The sequence below is a fragment of the Pomacea canaliculata genome, linkage group LG2 (assembly GCF_003073045.1).
Source record: "Pomacea canaliculata isolate SZHN2017 linkage group LG2, ASM307304v1, whole genome shotgun sequence".
Taxonomy (NCBI): domain Eukaryota; kingdom Metazoa; phylum Mollusca; class Gastropoda; order Architaenioglossa; family Ampullariidae; genus Pomacea; species Pomacea canaliculata.
The window spans coordinates 25,531,366-25,556,667 of NC_037591.1; the positions used below are offsets into that span (position 1 = coordinate 25,531,366).

General features: G+C 37.7%; 1 protein-coding gene across 6 annotated transcripts; it reads left to right on the forward strand.

Moving 5' to 3' along the window:
- Positions 1 to 50: 50 nt before the first annotated feature.
- LOC112556500 lies at positions 51 to 21,338 on the forward strand. 6 transcript variants are annotated; one of them, XM_025225569.1, is made up of 22 exons: positions 92 to 149; positions 2,213 to 2,484; positions 8,202 to 8,342; positions 8,771 to 8,888; positions 9,453 to 9,734; positions 10,138 to 10,247; positions 12,052 to 12,097; positions 12,465 to 12,608; positions 13,238 to 13,326; positions 13,457 to 13,627; positions 13,901 to 14,080; positions 14,388 to 14,619; positions 14,942 to 15,152; positions 15,406 to 15,590; positions 15,913 to 15,993; positions 16,250 to 16,348; positions 16,686 to 16,742; positions 16,963 to 17,045; positions 17,213 to 18,508; positions 19,132 to 19,256; positions 19,463 to 19,624; positions 19,962 to 21,338. In XM_025225569.1, exons 1-22 carry the CDS (start codon positions 122 to 124, stop codon positions 20,104 to 20,106), a joined length of 4,257 nt encoding a protein of 1,418 aa, XP_025081354.1. In that variant the 5' UTR covers positions 92 to 121; the 3' UTR covers positions 20,107 to 21,338. The 6 variants fall into 6 exon arrangements, with proteins under 6 accessions (XP_025081355.1, XP_025081354.1, XP_025081353.1 ...); XM_025225568.1 differs by having other exon boundaries at positions 93 to 149; positions 16,247 to 16,348; XM_025225567.1 differs by having other exon boundaries at positions 93 to 149; positions 16,683 to 16,742.
- The last annotated feature ends 3,964 nt before the right edge of the window (positions 21,339 to 25,302 follow it).

Consider the following 25,302-nt stretch of genomic DNA (forward strand, 5'->3'; position numbering starts at 1 on the left):
ACTTAAGCACTTAGGTGAAATGCAAATAAAATAAAATGAATAAATTTAGCTTGACTTGGTTCCCGCTATCTGCATCACGTGACTGTCAAACGCGGACAGGGTTGCCGTCCCTGTTTGTCCCATGGTCAATTTTTTAGCGGATTTTAGATGTAAGTCAAATGTTTTGATTTTTGTGATCAAACGTAACAGTGACATTACTTGTAAGGCATGATATGCACTAGTTTACAACCTTATTAAATTAGCGTAGTTTTCTTGCGGTCTGTGAGAATTACAGAGTACCGCTCAATAGCGGCCATGTTGGATTTTCTGAGTGACGATAATTACATCGAATCGCCGATAGCATATGATGTTTCTTTATTTAAGCTTGCATTGTGTTACCATTTTTGGTAATAAAATCACAACGAAAATATTATATTATTTAGTCATTTTTTATTTTATGTTTTGCACTCGATTGCTTTAGATCATCTGCTATTATACTGGACATAGGTTGAGTACAGATTAGCAAGCAGTATTAACGTTTCTTCTGAACATTATCAAAGGTAGAAAGAAAGTGGTGACCGTTGAGAATTAAAATTTATGAAGGATTCCGTAAAATGCACTAAAAAGATACTGGTAACTTCTTATTGGTATTGTTTTGCCCGCTTGAAATATATCCAACAGTAGTTTTCGTTTAAAGTCAAAACGGTCTAGGCGGCTTTAACTGGAACAGTAAATGTTACTTTTCTGTGATGGAACGAATGGGTGATCCAACAGGATTAATATTGACTGTTGCAGCGGCCCAAGAAAGTATATTTAAGTTAACACAAAAAAAAAATTAAAACGAGCACTGTCCCCAACTGTACTATTCTGTTGCAATTATCTGATTTAACTTAAAATATTGCTGTTTAAACTGAAAAAAACAAAATTTTCAAGGACTTCTTTGCACATCTTTAAATGTTAGCCAAGGGCTTCATAATGCATAGGAAAAATATATTCTTTTTTAAAATATAATCTAAATTGTTGAGGTTCTGCTTATGTGCACTGTTTGTATTCATTTCACTGCTTGTTTGTTGTGTTTAATATACATGAAATTACTATATGCAACTCTTGACACTTGTGTTGTAGCATTATACTCTTATATCTTATTTGAGTGAATGGTTATGCATAGCACAGTATATTTTATTAGCATAAAGAATAGAAGTGAAGAATGCATAAAATCAACAACAGCTGAAAAGAATAAAAGCAGTTATTAGAAGTAGCAGTCTGTAATATATGTATAATTTTAAAGATGTGTTTTAAATGCAACTTAAAACTATGTCAGTTGTAAAAGTCATATGAAAAGAGAGAGAGTTTAGTGTTTAAGTAAAACATTTGAACAAGATACTTCTAGACATTTTAAAGATGTAAAACTTTTCATGACTTGATTTCATTTAGTTGTGGAAATATTAAAATAAAAACCTTTAAGTGGTTCCAGAGTAAGGGCTTAGGATCTGTCATGTGAGTCTTGTTTGCAGTCATGTCAAAAGGACTGCTGTGCAAGTCATATTACCATTCACAAGTAGACATTTAACTGGAATTTTATAGTGAAACTTTGTCATTTGTGGGCACCCATAGTTCTGTCAGTGATTAACTGCATGGTTTAGTACACTTTCCACATGTCACCATGGGCAAAACTTTGCCCTTGCATTATGTGGCACTTGCCATCTTCTGAATAGATAGTTGAAAAGTGCTGTCACATGAAAGGATTTAATGAGTAAAATTTCAGGCATCCTAAACTTCTACTTGTTATTTTTTTTTTTTAGAAAGTCCTCACAATTTGTTAATTTTTGTTTGTTAAACTTTGTGGTGAAATTGAAAGGTATTCTTAAACATTAATGAACATGTGAGCTCATATTTTAGTGGCACAATCAGACTTTCTTATTTTTAAAAAGTGCTCACATATTTGCACTCCCCAAACTGATGTAACATCACATAGGTCAAAATATGGACAACTATAGGGGTAGAATCCATGACTCTTATTCTGAAACAGATAGAATGCCAAAGCAGAAAAGATCAGGATTTGGTTGTGCAGTTTGGGGTTGTACACTGACGCATGTTGATGGTGTAAGTATGCATTCCTTCCCTACTAACCCAAATGTGAGGGACAAATGGATTAAATTTGTACAAACATGTCGAGCTGGCTTCACCACCCCAACAGAGAACTCGAGAATTTGTTCCAAACATTTCGCCTCAGACTGTTATCCAGTAGAATATACTTGGAAAAGAGAGTTTGGGCTTGAAGTAAGGCATAAGAAGCTGACAGAAGGTGCAGTGCCTAGCATTCAGAAACATGAAAAATCAAGGCCTACTAGAGCTGAATATTACATGGGTCCACAAACAAGATCAAGTGAGCCCACTTCTGCACCCAGCAAGTCAGTATCAACCAATAACAGTACAGTGACAACACCTTGCATCAGTGGACCCATCACAGTTCCAAGCAGATCGCCATATCATACACGTACAAGGGTATGTTGAATATTCAGCAAAGATCATGGTAGCTAAAGATTACAGAAAATGCTTTCGCTTAAACATCTTTTTGTGTTGAGCATTGTTTGAGTTGGATAGTTCATGTAAAATAGTTAATCCCAAGATCTAAGGGTAACCTCACTTAACCCCTAAGTTAAGCCAGAGTACTGTTCATTTTAACATAAAATTTTGAGCTTAATGCTCAAGGCATACACCAAGGAGGTAAACTATATGCAAGAAGCTCTGTGTGATCAAAACTTATTGGGAACAGAAATAAAGTGTTAAAAACTCATTTATCTGTGTACTTGTGAAACCGGATGGGGCCGTCAAGCACTAACCGAAGGAGAAAATTCTTTAGAAGATTTGTGTACAGTTTCTAAAACTGCTAAAACCAATGAAAGTATTCGCCTTCAGAGTCAAATAGCCTCCATTTTGAATTAAGGCAAGCATTAATAGATTTATTTACTTTGCAAAATGTGTGATTTCTGATAATTGGTGAATTTTGAATTAGATTCTTAAACAGTATTTTGTTAAAAGCTTCAGGCTAATGACAAGCTTCTCACTGAGCAAATATCAGACATGTTCATGATTGTGTTTTTAAATTTGGATTTGGAGTAAGATTTTTGTAGTATAAAGTATCAATAAGTTGTTTTCACTAGCTATAAATTGAAAAATAATCAGAAAATGTGATCATCTAGAAATGTTTTGTGATATGAGTCGTTTTGTGTGATTTTGATTTAAAATACTAAATTCTCTTGACAGATTTTCAAAAAAAATAATAATAAAAGCCTACAGTGACAAGCCTAAAGTTATTTCTAGAAAGAAAAAATGATCTTTCACATCAAAATAATTATGGTAATGAGATTAGTTATGCAATTAATTTGTAACTGACTTCATTGTTATGTCACATATTTTAATGTTGTAATGGTCGCAGCAGGTCATTAATAAAGGCATACATGGGCATATAAAATATGCTTACGTGATATAAAGGTATTAAGATACTGAGACTTAACAAGTTTGTATCTCTTAGGGGAAGCGGATAACCAATTGGTTGGAACACTAGCATCTGAACCAAGAGGCAAATCAGTTACATACCTGTGTAATGCAGCAAAACTCTGCCAGTTGACCCACCTGTCAGGGAACGGGTACTTGACAGTAGAGGGTTAGGGAAGGTTAGGCAGCAAGGGAGAAAAAGTTTATGTGGCCTGCATTAAAAGCAAAAGTGTGGTCTTTAACAGTATTTCCCAATTATCGAAAGATTGGGAAGCCACCTTTTATTTTTTATCTCTATAGGTGATTTTGGTAGTGGGATCTGAGAAAAAGAGGTTTATATTCTTTAAGGTGAGGCATTGAATATTAGCATTTATCAGGCTTATAATCAAGACTGGAAAAAGTGCTCAGATATAAAAGCAGCAAAGAAATGACTACTCAAAAGCACAGAAGAAATGGGTGATGGAGACAGCATAACAGGAGTTGAATGTGTTTGTTGCAGAAGTAACCAGTAAAATACTGGTAAATACCAGTAAATTGAAAACTTTAAAATTTCAGTCTAAACACAAAATCCTATTGTACTTTAGTATGCATTGCATATTGGAATAAAAGTTGTGGCTAAGAATAACCAACGTGCTGCCTATAATCAGAAATTCATTGTCACATGTACAGATCGCATTTACATGTGATAATGCAGGGGTTTTCTGAAATCTTTCACATGGTATTGAGTAGATTTGATAGTGCATATCTCTTTTAAGATCAGGCTTTAGAATAGATAGAAGTGTGTGACAAAGTTTTTCACAACAGAGTTCATACTTTGCATTTAAAATGTATTATTTAAACTACATGAATGCATCTTTGTGAGAAAGATTTATAGTAAAATAAGTAAAACTATTTTCCTAAATACAAGTTTATTTGAAGCATACTAAAAAGGGTAAAATACTTTTTCCTTGCATCTCAGGATTTGCTTTAATACATATAACTTTAAATATTAATGTGTGAAATACTTTTGGAATTGCTCTTGGAAATGTTTTATAATAATAGTGATCATATTGTTTTTGGTCCTATTGAGCAAAAGTTGCTATTTCATTCCATCCTAACATATATATATATAAAGAGAGTAAAAAAATAATGTTTTATTTCAATGGCAGTGCCCCTCACATGTTTATTTTTTAAATTATATGTGTTCAAGAAAATCCTGAGACCTAAGAAGAACAATTATTTTACCCTTTTTAGTACACTTCAAAAGAAAGTGTGTTTTAACACATTTTATTATAAACTTTTTAGTCTTTGAATTTGTTCTTTTTGCTTTGTAAATGTATTCCCTTCATTAATTCAGTGTGAACTATTTACAGATTATGAATATTTAAATGATGACACTAAATCTGTCAATGTTCCTCTCTGGGCTCTGATTACTCACATTTTTTTAATCCTGTCAAAGTGAGACAATTTACCATTCCCAGTTCTGGCACTCCATAGTTTCCACATGTAACCTTTGACCCTAGAACCAATAAATGACTTGCAGGTTACAAAGTATTCGTATGGCATGGTTCTTATGATCTTTCTCAGTTTCTTCCCTTATAATGCATACCACTGGATTTGGGCTTCTCCTGAGTAATACCCACTGACAGCCACTGTGCTAAGTCACTTAAAATATTATTTTACTACTTGTGGACTGCTGGAAATAATGTCATATTCCATTGTCACCAGAACTGTAACTGGTGAAAGTTTCAGGCCTCTGTGGTGACAGGAAGTGGGTGAAAAATGATTAACAGAACATAATGAATTAAATAAAAGTGAGAATCTATCATCTAACTTCACATCCACATGGTAAGACTAGACATGCTATAGGACATTTGATTGTTTTATCTTAGATTTGGCATTTTCACAGTCAGGTGAGACAAGGGTCAAATGAGCTGTAGGTCACGACGCTTAGTTTTCTGCTCTCTTTTTTGTATGTATAGGTAGGCACAGCAACAGGAGTTGAAAGTAAAATCAAGCTGCAACAGAGGTTTCATTTGCAATAAACATATAGCATCAAAAAATATGTTCCATTTTACTGATGGAGTCCATTTTCTAGTATTTTAGAGATAAAAGCAAACTTAAAGTGAGAACAAAAATGAGTGAAACTGCAACACAAAGAAAAAGACATCTAGTGGGGGAAAAAGCAAAAGTATCAGAAGAAATTATCGTTGGGAGGCTGAAGTTGAAAAGCATTTGGGATTGGAAGAACACTGTTATAAAAGAAGAGCAGAACAATGAGAGGTTTTATTGCATCGAGATTGACAGTGAAGCAAACCTATATTAATACCTATTCTAATATCAGAAATACTGGAACAGAGACATGTTAGACAAACACAGGACTGACAACATACAAGCGTATGTAGCACTCAGTAGAGTAAGATCTCTGAAAGGTCTTTTGATAAAAAGAATTAGACCTCACAAAATCACAGAAAAGAAACGGTGTAATAAGTGCAGCTCTTGATGAAATGGTTTTTATGCGAACTTACAGGCCAAATTAGTTGAATCCATTTTTTTTAATCATCTGTCCTGTTGCTTGGTTTATGTTTGGTTAAAAGAAATTGAAAACACCACACAAATTTGGTTGGGTATATTGTATGAAAACTCACTGAACCTTTCGTAATAAAGACTGACGTGAGAAAGGGTTGCATATTATCACCAACAATCTTCCTGGTGGTCATAGACTGGATTATGCGCTATACGATCCAAGACAACAACACTGGTATCCAATGGACCTTCACCTAACAGAAAGACGAACTGGACTTTGCAGATGGTTTAGTCTCCCATCTCATTGGCTGCAAAATGCACAATCAAACTCACCAAGGTAGCAGAGGAAGCAAAGGTCAACAAAAAGAAGACTGATTCTGGGAATAAGATGGCTGGAAAAGATCTCCAACAGCAGCCTGTGGAAAAGAACACGCCAGAATGCCACCAGCCAAGATAAAATGCACAAATGGGACTGGATTGGACACTCTGCGCAAACCAGCTGATACTATTGCCAGGCAGGCACTTGACTGGAACACTCGGGAAGAGGAGAGTTGGGAGACCAAAGCAGACTTGGAAGAGAACAGTAATGAGCAAGTCCAAGGACGAAACCACATGGGCCCAACTGAGTGGGAGCTGCCCAAAACTGGGTCTGCTGGTGAGGTGTTATTGCGGCCCTATGCTTCTCGAGGAGTAACAAGGAATAAAGTACAGTGATACCTCGGTTCTCGAACATAATTCGTTCCGGGAGGACGGTCGAGAACCAAATTGTTCGAGAACCGAAGCAATGAAACCCATAGGAAATAATGGAAACTGGATTAATTCGTTCCAAGCCCCAGAAAATGCCTATTTACTGGCCTAATTTGTATATAATATGTAGAAAAACATGAGTCTCAACAAGAAATAAGAAATAAAAGTGTATTTATTAAAACAAAAAATAAATAAAGTGTACTGTACAGTACAGTAAATTTTGTTTCATTTACTGTACCTGTACCAAACTTTATGGCAGGAGGGAATGAATGTGGAGGGAAGGGGGATGGTTATTGTTTTGAAGGGGAGTCCTCTTCAATAAAAACAGAGGGTAACTGCTCTTCGGGTGTTTCTGTTCTCTGTATCTTTTGCTGAGGAGAATCAGAATCTTGCTCTGCAGTTGCTTGTCTGATTTCTTTACGGAAGAATTTGTCAATTGTTTGCTGTTTTTTTCTCCTTTGCAAAATTTTGCGGAAAGTGGACATAACATTGTCATTAAAAATGTTAACTGCTCTATTTGCTACCACTTTATCAGGGTGATGTTGTTCAACAAAATTTGCGATTTCTGCCCGTTTTGCACACATTTCATGACTCTCTCTCCACAAAAACGTGACTCTCTCTCTCTCTGCACTCACACTGATGACGCAAGCAAGGTGCGCTGGCCGAAATGAACGCCATTCGGCTCAACTCGGCTCCTCTCGGACGTTCGGATGTTCGAGTTCCAAATATTTGTTCGGATTCCAAGACAAAATTTTCTCGAATTTCCTGGTCGAATACCGATTTGGTCGAAAGTCAAGGCGTTCGAGAACCGAGGTATCACTGTATATTGTATCAAAGGGCCAAAAACAAAGCACGATTCAGAAAGAAAATAATATGTGTAAGTTGTTACATGAAGCCTCTTTCAAGTGCCTATCTTCACCTTCATGTGGTGTGATCTATTAAACCAAACCATTCGCTTGGTAACTTACGAAGAAAGTTATGTTGAGAATTAGAATGAAGACCGAGTTAGTGTTGTCATTTAACGTCTCTATATAGTTTATATTGAATTAAAGAAGGAAATAAATTCACAAAGTTAAACCAAAAAAATCGATAAAATACTAAAAGTTTAAAATAAGTTAAAAGATACATTTTTATTTAAAATGTATTAAAACGGGTAAAATAATTGTTTTCCTTGGGTCTCGGAATTTTCTTTAATACTTTTAATTTAAAATATGAATGTGTGAGAGATACTCTTAGAAACATTGAAAAAACATTATTACCCAGATGTAAGGAAAATAATGATTTTATCCTTTACAGTACATTTCAAATAAAGGTATTTTTATAATACTTTTACTTGGTTTGTTTAATTTATTTTGCATATACAAAGTTACAGTCTTCGTGTCACATTACAGTGAAAGCAAAATCTCTTGGCATGTGAGCATGCTAATTCTTAACAGTAAAGAGTAATAGCAGTTATTGTGTATGTTTGACAGGTTACATCAAGTGATTTCATGATGGGAAGACGAGGTGGAGGCTCGCCAGGAAGCTATGGCCTGAGGCGTCGGGGGTCAGAACCAGTCTCTGGTATAGAATTGATGATGGAATGCTATGATGACGCCTTGACACCCAGCCAGGTATAACTACACCTCAGAGCTTTTTCTTCACCATGTGAAAAGTTATTGAGAAAAAGTTTTAGTTGGCATAAATCACAAGGCATGGTATTCCGTCTGAATGAAGTCACAGAGGGCATGCCAGTAATATAATTACCATGTAGCATACATGTTAGGAATGTGTTGATGTTAATGATATTTCATCCATAGGCAGGAGTGACTGGATTATATCTACTGGAACTAAGTTGTGGAGATTGTTTGCTTCAAAGCTTGCTTTGTAACTTTTTTAAAAACTCATTGCTAAATCCTTAGATTTTTAATTTCACTTAATGGAGAGTGCTGTTTCTTTTGAAAAACAAAAATTGGTGTAAATGTAAGGCAGTGATGCATATAGGTCTTAAAAGTATCTGCAAGAGCATAAAAGATCAGCTTTGAATTGTACAACTGTGCAGGTTATAGCAAGCAAGCGAGCCAGAGATGAATACAGAAAGGCAATAAGAATGATTGAAGCAGCAAAGGCAGGCAAACTGATTGGTCCTGAAGGACAGACTCTTCCAACAGAGCCACAAGGTCTTGCCGCTCTTCTTTTCTTGCTACATCTACTTCTGACTGAAAAAAAAACATGCATTATTTTTGTCAATTTTAGTAACCATGAAAGAACAGTTCAGAAATCTTCACTGTGGTATGGTGGAGGGGTGGAGGAGCATTCAATTTTATTTAGTTAGCCTTGTCATGTAAATGATCTTGAGAGATATGTAATCACCATAAACTTTATGCTTGCCAATAATTTTTGGATCTTCCTGAAAGTTTTCCGTCCATCAAAAGAACTTTGTCTTATCTTTATCCTTATAAAAATAAATATTATGCCTGACACTTGCCAGTGAAATACAAATATATTGATTTCTGTGAAGCCTAATAGAGCTAGATCAAAGGAACATACCATAAATAGCTTCTTTGATGATGACTAAATATATTTCCACTTGCGTACAAGTAAATTGTGTTGATGTTCTATTATTCTTGGACTTCTTTTTTTGTAAGAATGGCCGCAGTCTACCCATAGAAATGTATCACATCTCTTTCATATATTTATAATTTACTAATTTCTTTGTTTTATCTTTTCCCACACAAAAAAAGCAGTGAAGGTTGTGAATGACACAGGCTGCTCCCCAGATATAATTATTGTTGGTGAAACTCCACCTTCACATACAAAAGCCAGAAAACGTCTTCAGATTTCCCCGGTGTCATCACCTACAACTCCAGCAGCACCACCACCACCACCGCCACCACCAATATCTCTGTCAGCTCAGCTCCCACCACCACCATCTTTGCAGCATGTAGGTCCTGCTTTGCCACAAACACAAACCAGACCACAGATGTTAGCTGCCAATTCTCACCTTGTTGGCCCAGTTATCCCAGGTACAGTTTAACGTGCAAAGGAACTTGTGCAGCCTTTTAATCAGTATTGCTGTTGCTAATTTTTGTTTCACAACAGCTTGTTGGAGCTTCTTAGTAGATCTTTAGCACCCTCTTCCAACATGTCTGTAATAGATACATTAGTGAAGGAAGCTATAGAAAATTTTGATGGTACCATGCAGTTTCATAAGCTTATTTTGTAAAAGATAGCACACTTTTCATGTAAAATTTAATGCTGTCACTTAATAATATTAATAAGTACAATTTTCCAATATTTTATATACTTTTAATTCATTTGATTTTGCTAATTAATTAGTTTTAACTTGTGCTTTTTCTAGATATTCTACCTCAATTCATTGTTCATAAAGATGTTTTGACTTTTTAAAAAGAGGTTGTGTGTGTGCAGCTGGGGCTATTCCCCAGCAGGTGTTTAGGTTTGTCAATTACGGGCAGACAGCTGGTGCAAATGTCCCTCAAAATAACCAGTGGGTTTTACGTCCAATTATGCCTGTTATGGTAAGTTCCATTATTACAAGTTGATTGTGACTTATCTGATTGATGTTTATTCATAAACTTTGCTAGACAACCCAACTGCTTGGTTAGGAGTTACAACTGCTCTTTAAACAGACAAAAGTACTGGCCTGGTCAGTGTGCATTAGCAGCCTGGGCTATCATGAGCTTCACTGCATTCAGCTGCATCTGTCCTAGTCTGCTATATAAAGTTTTGTAAAAGAAGAGCTCAATGTTGTTGGTTTTTGTTTTGTTTTTTTTTTGGAGGGGGGTTTTGTCTTTTGTCTTTTCCATAAGAAACACTCCAATGATGTATACTTAGCAGTACTGGATGCTGTCATCTACCATCGAACACCTCAAGCTGTGGGATGTGGGATTGAATCAGGGTGTTCCAGGCTTCTTGGCCAACTTTTCCTGGGCTAGGTCATTCCCTTTTCCCAGCATGCAGTTTGGGCTGGCTATTTAGTTCAAAGACCTTCAGATCTCTCATCAATGCACCCTTTAAGTTAGGGGGGGGGGGATTAGTGTTTTGCCCCGTGCCAGCAACTGAGGCTATATTACGGCAAGGCAGCCAGCCCTGTAAACAGATGCCACGTGCAGAGAAAGAACAGCGTGCCCGCGAAGAGAAATGAACTCTGGGCAGCCAACCTTCACTGTATTGGTGACAGGCGCTAACTGTTGCGCCACCGGACCGCTAAATTAGGGGTGGGGAACCTTTTTTCCACAACAGGCTATATAAAGCTATCTACTTTAAATTTAACCTTTTATATTTGGTGTCTGTAAAATATATGTTGATAGAAAGTTATTAGAGGAGACGAAGTATATAGTAACAAAACCATTTTTCCTAATTCCCAATTCTCTGGTTGTTTGTTCTTTTATAGTTCACATGTTATTTGCTTAAGAGCATACATTTTAGGAGTATGTGCTTTACAAATTTTACATTTATTATTATGATGATAATGACTATTCAGTATACGTGTACCTCCTTCTGAGGAAAGAGTTCATGGCATTTACAAAGTTTCTTCACGCATGCTGTGCACTTGGACATGCTTGCACGTTCACAAATAAATTTGTAGAACGATCAAAATTTTATCAGCCGAAGCTTTCAGGAAATCCACGAAGGGATTATGTTGTACACAGTCCTAAACTGTACACTGAGGTACACAGCAATGTCCATGTTTTTTGTTTGTTAATTTGTTTGTTTTGTTTTGTTTTTTTGTTTTTTTTTTAAATTGTATGAGCCAACATGATTGAAGAATGCTACACCAACATTAAACTGAAAGTGGTCTACCCTTGACTTGGGGGTGAAGGTTATATGCATGTATAATTTTCCAGAAATATTCATATTTGCTGCAGACAGTGGATAAGCATATGTATTTGTCCCATCATGTACTTGTATGTATTGTCTATCCCATAATAGATGTTCCTTGCTTGTCCCTCAAAATGGGTACAGTTGAGCCCCTAAAAGCCAGGGCAGTAATTCATTTAGTTTAAGAGCAGTTATAACCCCTTAGCTCCTGATAGTTTGGTTGCCTGATAAGTATCAAAGGAAAAAAACTACAAAAAAAAATCATTTTTTAAATTTTCTTAGTGGTGTCTGTTTTAAAAAGATAAGCATTTTTGGATGTCAACAAGGTATCTAGTCATTTAGTGGTATTTGGAATGGATTTATTAAAAACCTTGCAGTTCGTCATGCATTCAGACTTTAGCTCAGAAATTAGCAAAATTATTCACCAGTACATTTTTTTCTGTTCCTTTGCCTTTTTGTTGTTCTGTAGTATATAAAAAGGACAAGTCTTGTTTTTTTTAGCCTCAGCAAGTTCAGAAGGGACCCTTACCTCCTGTACAACAAGCGAGTAAGTGCATCCATAAGAATCATTTCTGTTGGGTGTTGTGGTGAATTTGAATTGTAATTTTAAATACTGCAGTGTCTGTAGGTCACATGATGATTTTAAGCAATAGCCAAAACCATTGTTTTATACTCTTCAAAAGTTATCCTCAACCTAGTCCTGCATTTTTCACATCTTTGAAATTGGTGGAAAATTTTTAACTTAATGGCTCACCATTGTCAGCCAGTAAAGGAAGTTTGTGTCATCATACAGTACTTGGAGGATTCCTCATTTCCTATGATGAGTGCAGATATTGTTATAAATTTAGGCATGTTTGTCCCCATGGTTTTAGAATTGTTTTGTGTGTAACCTTTTGCCGTGATCAATTGCCTAGGTCCTCCGGCATCAGCACAAATGCCTTGTATAGTGTCTGGTACCTCAGGTCTGGGCATTAAGCGACCCCCAGATATGCCAGATTCTCCATCTCCACCAGCTAAGAGACAGAGGAAGCGAACACATACAGAGACTGATGGCAGTGGTAAGTAAAGCTCCCTTCAGCCTCTAATTACATGTGGATTTCTGTTTCACTTCCTTTTTTTTTTTTTTTTTTTTTTTTTTTTTTTTTTTTTAAAAAGAGATTACGGTTTCCAATATCAGTAGTGTTGTATTTCAAGTTTTTCGATGTATGTGTCATCCGTGACAACAATCAAACAATAGTTTATGGTATATGGAGCTAACAGCATTAACTCTTTCTGTACGATTTGCTTCCGCTGCAGCAGACATCTTGAATGAGTTAATGATGTTGCACAGGGGATAAGTGAAGACTTTGAGTATTCCTAATAATAATAGATTGTTTGTATTGTATAGCATCACAACTAAAGCAGGTCACACAGGTTTTGATGAAACATTGGAGAAATTAAGATTAACTATTCTTTCTGTTTTCATCACTTAGAAGGAAAAAAAATGAGTTGAAGACAGCTGGTCTCACTAAATTCACTTGTGCAGATATAATTGTTTTGCATGCAAAATTTAAATAGTTATGAGTGTGACTAAAATTAGGAGTGGCTTTCAACAAAAAAGACTACAGTGGTTTGTTTGAATCCTAATTTCATGTCTGTTGAATGGGCTGTTGAAAATGTGACATGCCAGCTTGTATTTTTAACACAGGTAATTGGGTGCCACTAGATGAATATTACTATGGCAAGATGGAGGGTGATCCCACATACTCAGAGGAAAAGGGAGAGCATCGCTTCAAGGTTGGTCATAAATATGTTTCTTCTGAACAAGTTTTTCTCACACAAATATTTTAATGCTTTAAAAAATTATAATAAATCAGCATATCACTTGAATTGCCTCAAAAGAAAAAAAAAATTGTTGTATTTGCAGTGCTGGGTGTGCACAAAAATGCTGTACAACAACATCAAGGCCATGATGCATCTTCAGGGACACATTGACAGTGAGAAACAGCAGACCCTAGACTTGAGTGACCTCACACAATGTCGTCACTGCTACAAGCAGTTTGACACACCTTTTGAAATGCAGACACACATTGAAAAGGTTTGCTAGCTTTCTTTTACATGTCCTGTAGTAGAAGGAAATTATCTATGGAGTTGATGGTGGTGTGATTATTACTATTATAATAAAAAGTAAACATTTTGATTTTGCAATGTTTTTGTTAAAAAATGAGAAAGAAAAAATCTGTTGCTACATTAAGTGTTTCTTGTGAGAAAAGTTTTGTATTTTAGAACTTGACTATTTTGGTTACAGCAGTGGGGTTTTTGTGTTCTTCAAATCTATAAAAATAACAGCTTTTCTTGTGTTTGTGTACAGGTTCACATGAACAATGTGAATGTGCTCATGTGCCGTATATGTGAGAAGGACCACGAGACTCGTAGTGCACTCACTACCCACATGAGGCAGAATCACTGTGCTTGTGAAATGCCTTATGTCTGTCAGCTTTGCAACTTCCGTTCATCCATGTACAGTGATGTCGTTGATCACTTCAAAAAGGTCAGCGTGCTTTATGTTCAATGTTTTATGTAGATAATGCATGCATGCATTTTATAATAAAGGTCGTGACAGGTTAAATGGAAAGGCAATGATAACTTATAAAAGTTCCTTTGAACGTGCTGGATTAAATAACTTTTTGATGTTTGTTTAAAAGCAAGACAGCTGTGGAAGCTGCAAGGAATGTATTCATGTATATGTTGCCTTTAGGAGGAGGTCTACTAAATGTGCATACGAGGGGAAAAAAAGATGATTGTTCTTGTGCATGACGTGTTGGGCCAACGCTGATGGGCATTTTGTCTTTTGACAGAAACATGACAGCTCCGATAACCTTCTTTGCCTATACTGCCTGCGTGTTTTCCGCGTCAAGTTTGTGTCACAAGGATGGGGTCAGACACAAGTCTACTACCATCATCTCCTGAGGCACCAGTCAAAGACCAACAACCGCAAGTGTACTTTCTGCAAGCTTTCTTTCTTCAGTCCCCAGGACCTCAAGACCCATCGTAAAATGCACCACCTGCCAAACCAGAAGGGAATTATTGGTAAGATATTTTTTGTGTGTGAGAGAGAGAGTGTGGGGAGGAGAGCTTAAAGGGAAGCCACTGGCCAGGATGCTGACGCATTTTCTGTGTATTAACAAGGAATTGGATAATAGAAAAACTCCTGTGGTCATGTATTTGGGTATCAGAGAAAGAGAATTAACTTTAAAATGTTATTTCTGGAAGTGAGAGAAGTTACTGAATGTTGGAATGTAAAGTGTAAAATGTTATTTTGTGGTTCTCCCTCAAAAAAATTGACAATTATCCAGCCTGTTGTCAGTGCACGCTCTATTTATGTAGCTTCTTATAGAAACGGATATTGCAGGTGCTAATGCCAAATACAGTGCAACTGACCTGGTAATGATCAAAGTACCAGAGTCAGGCCTTCAGCCAAAGAAATCTTCCATGCTCAAGTCTCTCAATGCCCCAGCTGTATCCAAGGTGACAGAGCATAGAGGTTTGCGGATGCCTCCACAGATAAGCACAGTGTACTGCTTTGAGTGCAAAATGCTCATGAGCACACCAGATCACTACAAGTAAGGGACTTCTTGCTTATCAATATTTCTTGCTAATTAAAAAAACTAAGCCTATAACTTTTCACCTTTTTTATGTATATAGATATATCTGCCTTAATAAAACAAGATTTCCACAATTACCAAATGACAAACTTATACATTTCTGCCATTCATCTCCACAGAGTACTGTCATTTGCTCCTTTAACAGACGTGTTCCCTGTCAGTGTTTTATACTTCTGCCTTTTTATCTCAGTGTCTCCTTTTCTTGTTGCAGGAAGTACATCCAGTGTTCAATGTGCCGATTTGCAACCAGCTGCAGTTTCGCATATGCTGCTCACATGATGAGCTTCCATTCTGGGCAAAGCACATCTGTTGCAGATAATGTTCCTTGGGAGCGCTTCTTGCAGAGTCCACTATTCTGTGCATGTGGTTTTGCCAGCAGATATGGCAATAAAATTGGTGAGTGCCACTGGATCTAATGACATTTTTTTTTTTTTTTTAAAGTTGTTACCATTGTCTTACTCTAGATTTGCTCACAACATTTAGCATGTGTTGTTCACAGCTATGAAAAGGGAACAATGATTTTTGTGAAATTGTTAAATTTATTTTCCATGTAAACAAAAAAGTATCTTTTTCTTTCATGTTCTAGTAAAAAAAATTTATGAGTAACCAGCGTTCTTTTTTTCTTTACAGATTATAAACATTTATAAACATGTAGACTGTTGTAGCTAGGTATGTGCACATGATGGACAATGTAAACAATACTTTTTAATGTCGACAGCCAACCACTTAGTGTTTTGCTCCAAGAGGACATGTTCAGTGGTCAAGCCAGAGATCCTTGCTTTAGACAAGCAGAGTGAAGGCAAGGCTCATTCATTAATGTTTGTTTCTTGATCATCTTCTTAGTCGAACATAGAGCTTTGTGTGCTAAAGCTTTTAGAATTTCATAGCTTGCTTCACAGTTGCTGACCTAGAGATGTTTAAGGTCATGTGTTTGTCGAAGGAGTCAAAATGGAGTGGGGCTAGTCCATCAGCTTGAAAAATAGTTATGTTTGTGAAATTAAGTTCATCATTTTCCATGCAGCAATGTGGGATTGTTTTTTGCTATTTTATAGTAGAGGAGCAGAAAGACCCACGACATAAGCCAGATGCTTCTATACTTGATGTGCTGGGACTGGTCAAGAAACAGTGCATTTCATCATCATCGTCATCATCATGTAAGTTAAGCAACAAATGTTTTTGGTTAACTTTGTAGGAAAAAACATTAACATCCACGTACAGGCACACAAATCTATAAAGTGTATGGTGCTTCCATTTGTGGGAAAAACAGCTTCATGTTTATGCATAAAATGATCTCTAAAATTAAATTTACTGCTGTTACTTATTGATGATTAGAAAAAAAATACAGTGCTTGTCTACATTATGTTATAAAGTCATGGAAAATTGTTTTTATTGGGGCATTCATAGTATTAAAAAAAAGGGGGGGAACCACATTAGAATCCAAAAGTAATTTTTATCAAAATAATCTAATTCATTATTGGTGTGTTTTAGCAGCAGAAGGCGAGGAACCTGCTAATAGGGAGGATATAGCAGAAGAACAGCAGGACAGGGGTGATTCAGCTTTCTGTGGAATCTTATTACAGATGACTGTGTGCATGCCAGCTAAATAGGGAAAAAGTTGTTTGTACCTTGATTGTTGATTTATATGTTCAGCACTTTCACATAAAATCTAAAGGAGTGTATGTGTGTGTGCATACATGCATGTTTCTGGTCATTCCTAAAATCAGGACAATCTTAATGATGATATTTTCTTGTTATATTGAAATTACAGATGCTGTAAATGTAAAGATACGTACCATTCGCAGACAGAGGCGAGACCCCGGAAGAAATGGATTTGGGCCTGCATCATCCAAGGTATGCTCAGAAGTGTCAGTCCTTTTCCACCCACCCACCCTAAAGCTTTTTCTATGTATGCTATTCGTGATACCTTCTTGAAGAAAGCTTGCAAATTTTTCATGTTCACTGCTTATTGAGGACTTAATGAATTAATGAAAAAACTACATCTCTTTCTATGACTGCAGGGCCCTCAAGTAAAGGAGCAAATGATGCTTTTCCCAGCTGAACAAGACAGTGATATCACAAACTCAGACAGTGTCTCTCATCAGGAGCAGCACGGGGAATCTTCAGTCTCGATCCCTGGACAGGATCAGTTGCAGCAGCCTAATGCATCTAGCAAAACAACAGACAACAGAGAAGTCTGCTGCTCTCCTCAGAGGGTAGATCACAAGGATGAACCCACTGCCTGCAAGTCATCTCCAGGAGGTATAGAGGAGGAGGAAGTGCTGACATCAAGAAAGTGTGATGGCGATGACCCAGCAACTGAGATATCTTCTGAGACACTGTCTGTTGCTGGCAAAAGTGGACGTGGTAGCCATGTAGAGGACAGCATAGAGGACGACCATGGTGAGGGCACAACCAGAGACGGTGACGTCAAGGGCGAGGCTTCTGATGAGGAAATAAAGTGGGATGAAAGTGATGACGAAGTGTCTATTCTCTCTGATGCCCATGAAGTGGGCAGCAAGACAGATGACCAGAAACTAAAGCAGGGAAACAGTGATGCTGAACCTTTACTCCAGACACCCCAGACAGATGATGAAGATATAGACTTTGTGCAGGAGCAAAACTCAAACTCCAGTGATAATGCAGAACTCCAACCTGAAGTCCAAGATGGAAGCAAAGCCATGGAAGGTGAATGCAGTGAGCTAAGTATGGGTGATAGTTCTCAGGAAGAGGAGTCATGTGAAAAAGATGATGAGCAATCATTTTTGGAAACTGTGGCAAATCAAGATGGTCAGAACACAGCAAAAGATCAGGGAATGATGGACCAAACAGAGATGAAAATAGAAGAAGTTGACAGCTATAGTCATCAGTCACAGCATGAGACTGAGCATTTTCAGGAAAAGCTATCTGCAACAGAGAAGTCACCTTGCACAGAGGACACCAGTGACCAGGAGAAACCCTGCACAACAGATAACCAGAGTAAAAAAAGCCATTGGGAAGATAAGGAGACAGACATTTCACAGGAGGGTGGCTCATTGTCTGGACTTGCTGATGAGGCCAGTTCACTAGAGGATGTCCCATTGGCCTCTGGTAAAGCAGAGGAAGAGGAGGGAGACCAAAAGGAAAATATCAGTCTGGAGGAACTTCAGGGTTCACACTGGAGTGAAAATGTAGTCGAAACTGTCAAATCACATGATACCAGTAAAGACTGTGGTGATAGGGTGGAAGAAGCAAAACCCAGTGACAACACACAGGATAACCAACCCACCAGCGTGTACAGGCTGGATACTAAGGAAGAGAGTTCAGAACTTGACAAGGTAAGCTGCAGCTATACTACACAGTATTTTTATATTTTGCTTCAAAAGAAAATAATGATTTTGATTTTGGATCCATCAAATGTCACAGCCAAACCGAAAAAAAAAAAATGCTTTGCTCTGCCATTTTAAATTTACACATTGGCCTTGGCACTTGTTAACTTTGACTACTTTCTTTGACTATTCATGTGAAAATTGAAGATGCCATGATAGGACTTAGTTCTTTTTCGAACAGTCCAAATATGTAAAGGGAATGAAATCAAAACTATTGGAAATGAGAATGGTTCCAGCAAGCTGCACAAGTTGATGAGGGGAATGTTCATTGTAAAGTATGGTGCAGAAGATTAGAAAGTGCAAGGTTCTGTTGTTGCATAATAAAAGTCCACCACGTTTACACTCTCAATCTGCAGGAAACAGGGGGAAGGCATAAAAAGAAAGCACTTGTTTTTCAAGAAACAGTGCAATGAGTGAAGCATTTCAGATTTTACTGTATGAAATAAAATTGTATGAGTTAACGATGTCTTTTTCTCAAATGATGGTGTGTACCTAAAAATATCCTTTATGAGCAGGAAGTAGTTAAAAATAGACTTTTTAATTCATTTGGGAAAATGGTATTTTTGTTTCAGAGCAGAATTCTGGAAGCAGAAGAAGCATCCAAGGAACGATCTTCTGAAACCCAGTCTTATCCTCATTGTGAAAGCCACCACACACATGAGCGACACTTCTCTCGGGAATCTGATGGGCGTGAGAGGTAAAGATATTAAACAGTAGTTTGTTCATCTGTCTTATCTTTCATGGAAACTCCAAACAGCTAGTGATGTTTGAGACTTGTATATGTGGTACAGGCTTCTGGTTCTGTGCTGTCATGCATCTTGGACATGGTAGACTGCTTCTTGCTTGCTAACATTACTGATAATGTAGGGTGTTATTAATTCTTGTCTTTATTAAAATGTTCAGGTCTCATGATCGTTGGAGAGACCATCAGAGTATGCATGCTGATCGCAGAGACAGGGATCGGGATACTGGTGGTAATTATGGACGTGATCGATATGATCGTGACCGCAGCTATGATCGCCAGCAGTATCCAGACTGGCAACGGGATCGCCATTATGATCAGAGGTGAGTGAGCAACCTACAGGTTTAAAAATGATTCCAGAGGTTGGATGAGTTTGGATGGTATTTTAATATTGCAGCTTTGGCAGCTAAGAATTTGTTTTGGTTTTTTTTGGCACTCAAATTTCCCATCCATTTTTCACTGATATCCCTCAACAAATGGACATGGAAAGCCAGTAATGGTGGAATCTGTAGAGTTGTGAGCTTTTAATTACATAGCTGGAAACAAATACTGTCATGCCTTTTGGTGATGATTACTGTTGGATGGCAAAATACCAATTTTCTACTTATTTTGTAATTAATTTTCCTTCTTTTTTCCTCTCTCTCTCTCGTCCCCCACTAGGTACGATAGCCACCGTGGCCGCAACCATTATCAGCATGGTGGATATCAACATCGTGATCGAAATCATGACCATAATCGCTATAGGGGTCATGGGAATCAAGGTCGCCATAGCTACCAAGACCATAGTCACCGCAGGTACTACTAGGGAAAACAGAAGTTGTGGAGATTTTGATCACATCAGAAGACTGCATTGTGAAAGGATTCTGAGAGCATCTTTGCATAGAGCGACAATAATTTTGTCCGGCTCTTGTTGCAGATGTGATGTGGTATGGAGTGCGATGTTTCATTAGGAAGTGTAAAACTAAGGTTAAAAATGTCATCAGCAAGATCTTCAACTTAAAATATTTGAATGAGGGACTACAAATTATCTCCTGGAACCTGGCCATATGGTTTTATTGTGTTATTTGATGCCCTGCATGCTAAGGGTGTGTTAATTATTTACAGGGCAGCAAAGAATTGGCATGTGCTCATCTCTTCAGCATGTCAAGTCATGAAAGTTTTTGCTTGTCAGATTTTAGAAAATTTTTAATATCAAATTTTTGAAAGTTTTAAATATCAAATGCTATCATATAGTTTCAAAAGAGGGAGGGGCAGGGCAAGCAGACAGAATGTGTGTCAGTTCAACAGTTTGTTGTGCTTTATGTACAACAGGCTGTCATTTTTGCCATAATGGCAAGTAGATCAAAATACAGCATAGGTTCTTGTCAGCATGTCATTACTTTGGAAGTGTGATAAAGTCTCTTACAAGGTGCAAATATTCAATGTCTCATGATGCATAATTGTATAGAAAGGCTGTTTCCCTTCTGTTTCTTGTCCATTTACTGGTTTTCTGGATTGCTGGCTGTGAAAGACAGGGACATTTGGGGATATCATCTACCCAGTGAGGGTAGGTGGAGATGAAGCAGCACAGGAAATAAAGCTATTCCATTATCAACATGTGAACAATTCCTTCCTCATTCCCTGCAGATTATATGTTCAGGGACTTGTGAAAGGAAGATGGTGTGTACATTTCTAAAAGGAAAAAAACAAACTCTTTATACACTGTATGCATTTGACACCCTTATAAGAAAGGTATGAATTACCAGTGCATTTTGTAGCATGTTGTATGATGGGGTTGGGTTAATTTTCATGGGGGATTATGTTGCCTATGTTAGATCTTATCCATTTTAAAGCTGATCAGCACCATGTTCTGAGTTAATACAGTGGTACCTCGGCACTCAGATTGCTCCATGCTAAAACATTTTGATCTTCAATCAATCATTTTTAGTTTTGGTGCTTGCTTAGCACTCAACCATGGTGCTAAAACCTGTACGAGGTACCATGCAAACAAACAGGAAAGCTTTACTTTGCTTATCAATTACAACCTGTCCTGATGTTCAGGATTTTGTGAATTTGGGGTGGGGGGGGGGTTATGAGAGTGTGTGTATATAAGAAACTTTATAGTGATTGAAGTTAATTAAGGAAGGAGAACAGTAAGACGAATTTAATTAAAAACAACTTATTGCCATATATGAGTGTGCCCTGTGTGTCTCAGATATTAGCCATTCACAGTAGGGTCAAGTCGATATAGACCAGGGATGCCCAACCTACAGCCCGCGGGCCATATCCGGCCCGCGATGCAGTGCCATCCGGCCCGCGAAACTTCTGCTCACAGTGCAGCAAATCGGCATGTTAGTAATAAAAAAAGACCTAAAAAAACGAAAAAAGGGGAAGAAGAAGTATTTATACCTAAGTAGGGGCGTCTCTCAATCTTTTTTTCGATGGACGAACATTTCAATTCAGTGCTCCGACTTGGTGTCTCTATGATGCAGCCGGACATTCAGAAGTTGGTTTCGGGTAAACAACTTCAAATATCCCACTAATTACTACATAATTAATGGTAAGTACAACTTGTTTCTAATAAAAATGGTATTAGCTCTTTTTTTTTTTTTTGCGGTCAAGCGGCCCGTGACGCACATGTCGGAAATGTGTATGGCCCGCAGGCCGAAAAAGGTTGGGCATCACTGATATAGACAATACTGACAGCAGCTGAAGTATGAAAAGAGTGAAAGCAGTAACAAAGCAAAGGGCTCAAATAATGGAAGAAATGGAGAAATTATTGGTGTGGATGAATGAAAACCAGATAGTTGGAAAGAAACTCGTCTTATTATGTACTATAAAATAGAACAAGACACTGTAGGTAGCTGTTGGTGGGTGGTGGAATGAGATAAATTTGCATTATTTCTTAGCACTCAAACTACTTGGCACTTGACCAGCTTCCCAGAATGAATTGTGGTTGTGTGCTCAGCTACCACTGCATTTTATTTCAAATAATCCTGCTGAGGCAGGATTTTAGATAAGATTATGTTTGCTACACTTATAAAGAGGCAAGAAAGGGGACGGTTTTAAGGAGATGAAAAGTTGCATTCTAAATGAGAAGAAGGGGCTTGTCCTGCCTGTTACTATTTGTTCAAGCTGAGCATTTCTGTTTTAAACCAACATTAGACGTGTGTATTTAAGCATATAGTATTTCTTTCTGTCTGTAAACTTATGAGCAATTTTTTGGCATGTGAAGATGTGCAGACAGCTGTGACTAATCTCTAGGCATCTTGGACAGCCACATTAGCAAGCAAACATCACAGGTCCTATTTTTCTATAGCATCTTATCTCAGATGGGGTGAACACCATTTGGAGATGTTGTTTTACCCTCTTAACTATGCCACCAGTGTCCACGTCTGCAGCTGCTGAATGCAGCGAAAAATCACAGTGTGTTTCCATCTTTTTTTCTCTCCCATCAAAAACCATCTGATTGGCTGAGATGGTCTGTAATCTTTTTCTTTATATATCAAACAAGGCAATATTTCTTAAAGATCAACTCAGTACGTGTGACTTAGGCGATTTTTTTTTATTATTATTTTGATGGGGAGTTAACATGTTATTGGCTAAAAGTGAACATGCTGGACCATTTTTTTAAAAGAATTGAATTTCATTGAAAGTGGCATAACTTAAGGTTTCCATTAAGCCGGCTGTACCTGTAGTCTGTTTGCTTGCTGTACAATTTAGAGAAGTTAATGCAAACATTGCACTGAGAATTGTTAGTGAGAACACCAGGCAACTTACAGGCAACTTTACAGCAGTATGAGGACACAACTGGCTGACAACAGGAAGAGAACACCTTTAGACCTATTTAATATTGCTCACCTTTATCGACAGCATGTGTCTATGAAATATATATGAGTGACATTGTCAACACAGATGATTTTGTTACAATATTGAAGTGTTAAACGAGGGAGACCATGAGGGTACTATTTCAGTTAGTATGATGAAATAACGTAGGCATTTTGCAATTGATCCTTAACACCAGTTTCTTTTGTCATCTTGTGGATGTGTTATGTGTATTTTTACTCAGATTAAGAAATAAATAAGGCTACGTGATGGACTTACTGTTGGCGCTGCTGATGATGTGTGCAAGGACTGTCAGAAAAATGGTAAGCCAATGGACAAACCCGCTTTTTACTGGAAAACGATACCGCGGGGATTGCTTTAAACGCAGCCACCACCAACGAAAATGTTGACAGATGATGACATGCCTTTTTCTTTAGGGGTGTTCACATGCTAAAAATATGACATGTTTGGTTTCCTTACATTGTTATTGGGGCCCATGCGGGTTTAACAGTGAAAGGGCCAAACAGCACTTCCGGTTGCGTGAGTACTTGCAGCAGTGAGAGTTGCGTGGACGTGCGACCAGCCTTCGGGATCGGACACGTGCTCTACGAGCTGTTGGGAGTCGTGCAATGACATGTGATGGAGGGAGTATTTTCATGCTGCGTTCACGCCAAACAGAGTTTTAAAATGATTGTCAAATATTGGCATCCTTTTATTGTGCGAATCGTGGGACTTAACTAAAAAGAATTAGCAAATGGTCTCATCGCAATTTATCAGCTGTGAGTCCACGGGACTGGATGATCACGGAGGTATATATAGGGATTCGTGGGATGATGGGGAGAACCGGTACCTTTGTTGCATACTGCCATCTTATGTATATCTGACGGTTTACAACATGTTAGAGTGCACTGAGCTCCCCTGTGTGTGTGGGGGGGGGGAGTGGTTATTATTATTTAAGGGAAGGTGTAAAGCATGTTGTCTCAAGAATCCTGCCATCAGTTGCTTCATTCTGCTCTCATTTGTCAGCCGATGAAGTAATAGATACCTTCCAGGTTGACGTCGGCTGTTGAAACGTGTAGTGTTCTTCGACCAAATCGGCTCATACAATTAAAGGAAAAAAATGTCGGCATTACTGTTTACCTAAGTGAACAGTTCAGGCTTATGAATCCAACATTATCCTTTTATAGATTTCCAAGGGATGAGGGAATGAAAAAGCTTTGGCTACTAAAAATTCGTATGAGTTTACAAGCTTATTTGTGCATGTGCAAGCGTGTTTGTGTTTAACATGTGCTTAGACACTTTTTAAATGCCATGAACTCCATGAGGAGGCGGTATGGTATGTGTGTACTATCTAGTCATATTATTGTTAATAGACTTTCACTGCACCACTACAGACAAAATCGTGGATTAAGAAAACAAGGTTACTATATATTCTATCTCCTCTACAAACGTTTTAATTAAAAACATATCTTTTAGGACTACAGTTGTTATCTATGCTTTTCCTAGTGGCAGAGCGTAGTTTTTGTAGTGACTCAGATGATGGCAGTGCCAGACAGGCTGGGATTGTAGAACACATTAACAAATAGTGGCGAAACTACAGCTTGGCCAAATAGAGTTGGATAATTTTGAAATAAATAATTTTGTTTGTTCCCCCGAATAATGTTATAAGTATCAAAATGGACCATGGAGAAAACCAAGGTTCCCCCATGTATGGAATCAGGTATCCATTTCTTCATCCCGACAGCTGGGGTAAGTTTACTGCGCCACAAGGACATCAAACCAGGGCTCCTCTCGGTTCAGACGCCAGTGTTCTCCGCTATATGTAGATGGGCTTTTTTTCTGCCCCTAACAGTACTAGTACGTGTGTTTAAAGGCGTTTAATCAAAAGTGCAGTTGATATACTGCAGCTTACTTCATTATATTCTAACTCCTTCCATTATGCATCCGGTCCGTGTCTCGTAATACAGTTCCCACACTGCCTGGAGTAAGTAGTCCGCTGAATGCCTACGTAACTTTGTAATGTCGTCACCTGGTGACATCATTACTTTTTATGGTGTGCAGATCTCAACCATAATTCTGAAATCTTGAACACTGTTCCCCACCACCCACCCACCCCTAAAAAAAAAACCAAGGCTGAAAGGAAAACTTTGGACATCCATTGTCTTATCACTCCATACGTTCATCGCATCAAAATTTT

Bases quoted from the DNA above. Each gene is read 5' to 3' on its own strand.
- LOC112556500 (XM_025225565.1), top strand. From the start codon at position 122: ATGGTCAATTTTTTAGCGGATTTTAGAT. The intron at 14,620-14,941 runs GTAAGATATTTT...CGGATATTGCAG, and splicing joins AAACCAGAAGGGAATTATTG to GTGCTAATGCCAAATACAGT. The intron at 16,349-16,682 runs GTAAGTTAAGCA...GGTGTGTTTTAG, and splicing joins ATCATCATCGTCATCATCAT to CAGCAGAAGGCGAGGAACCT.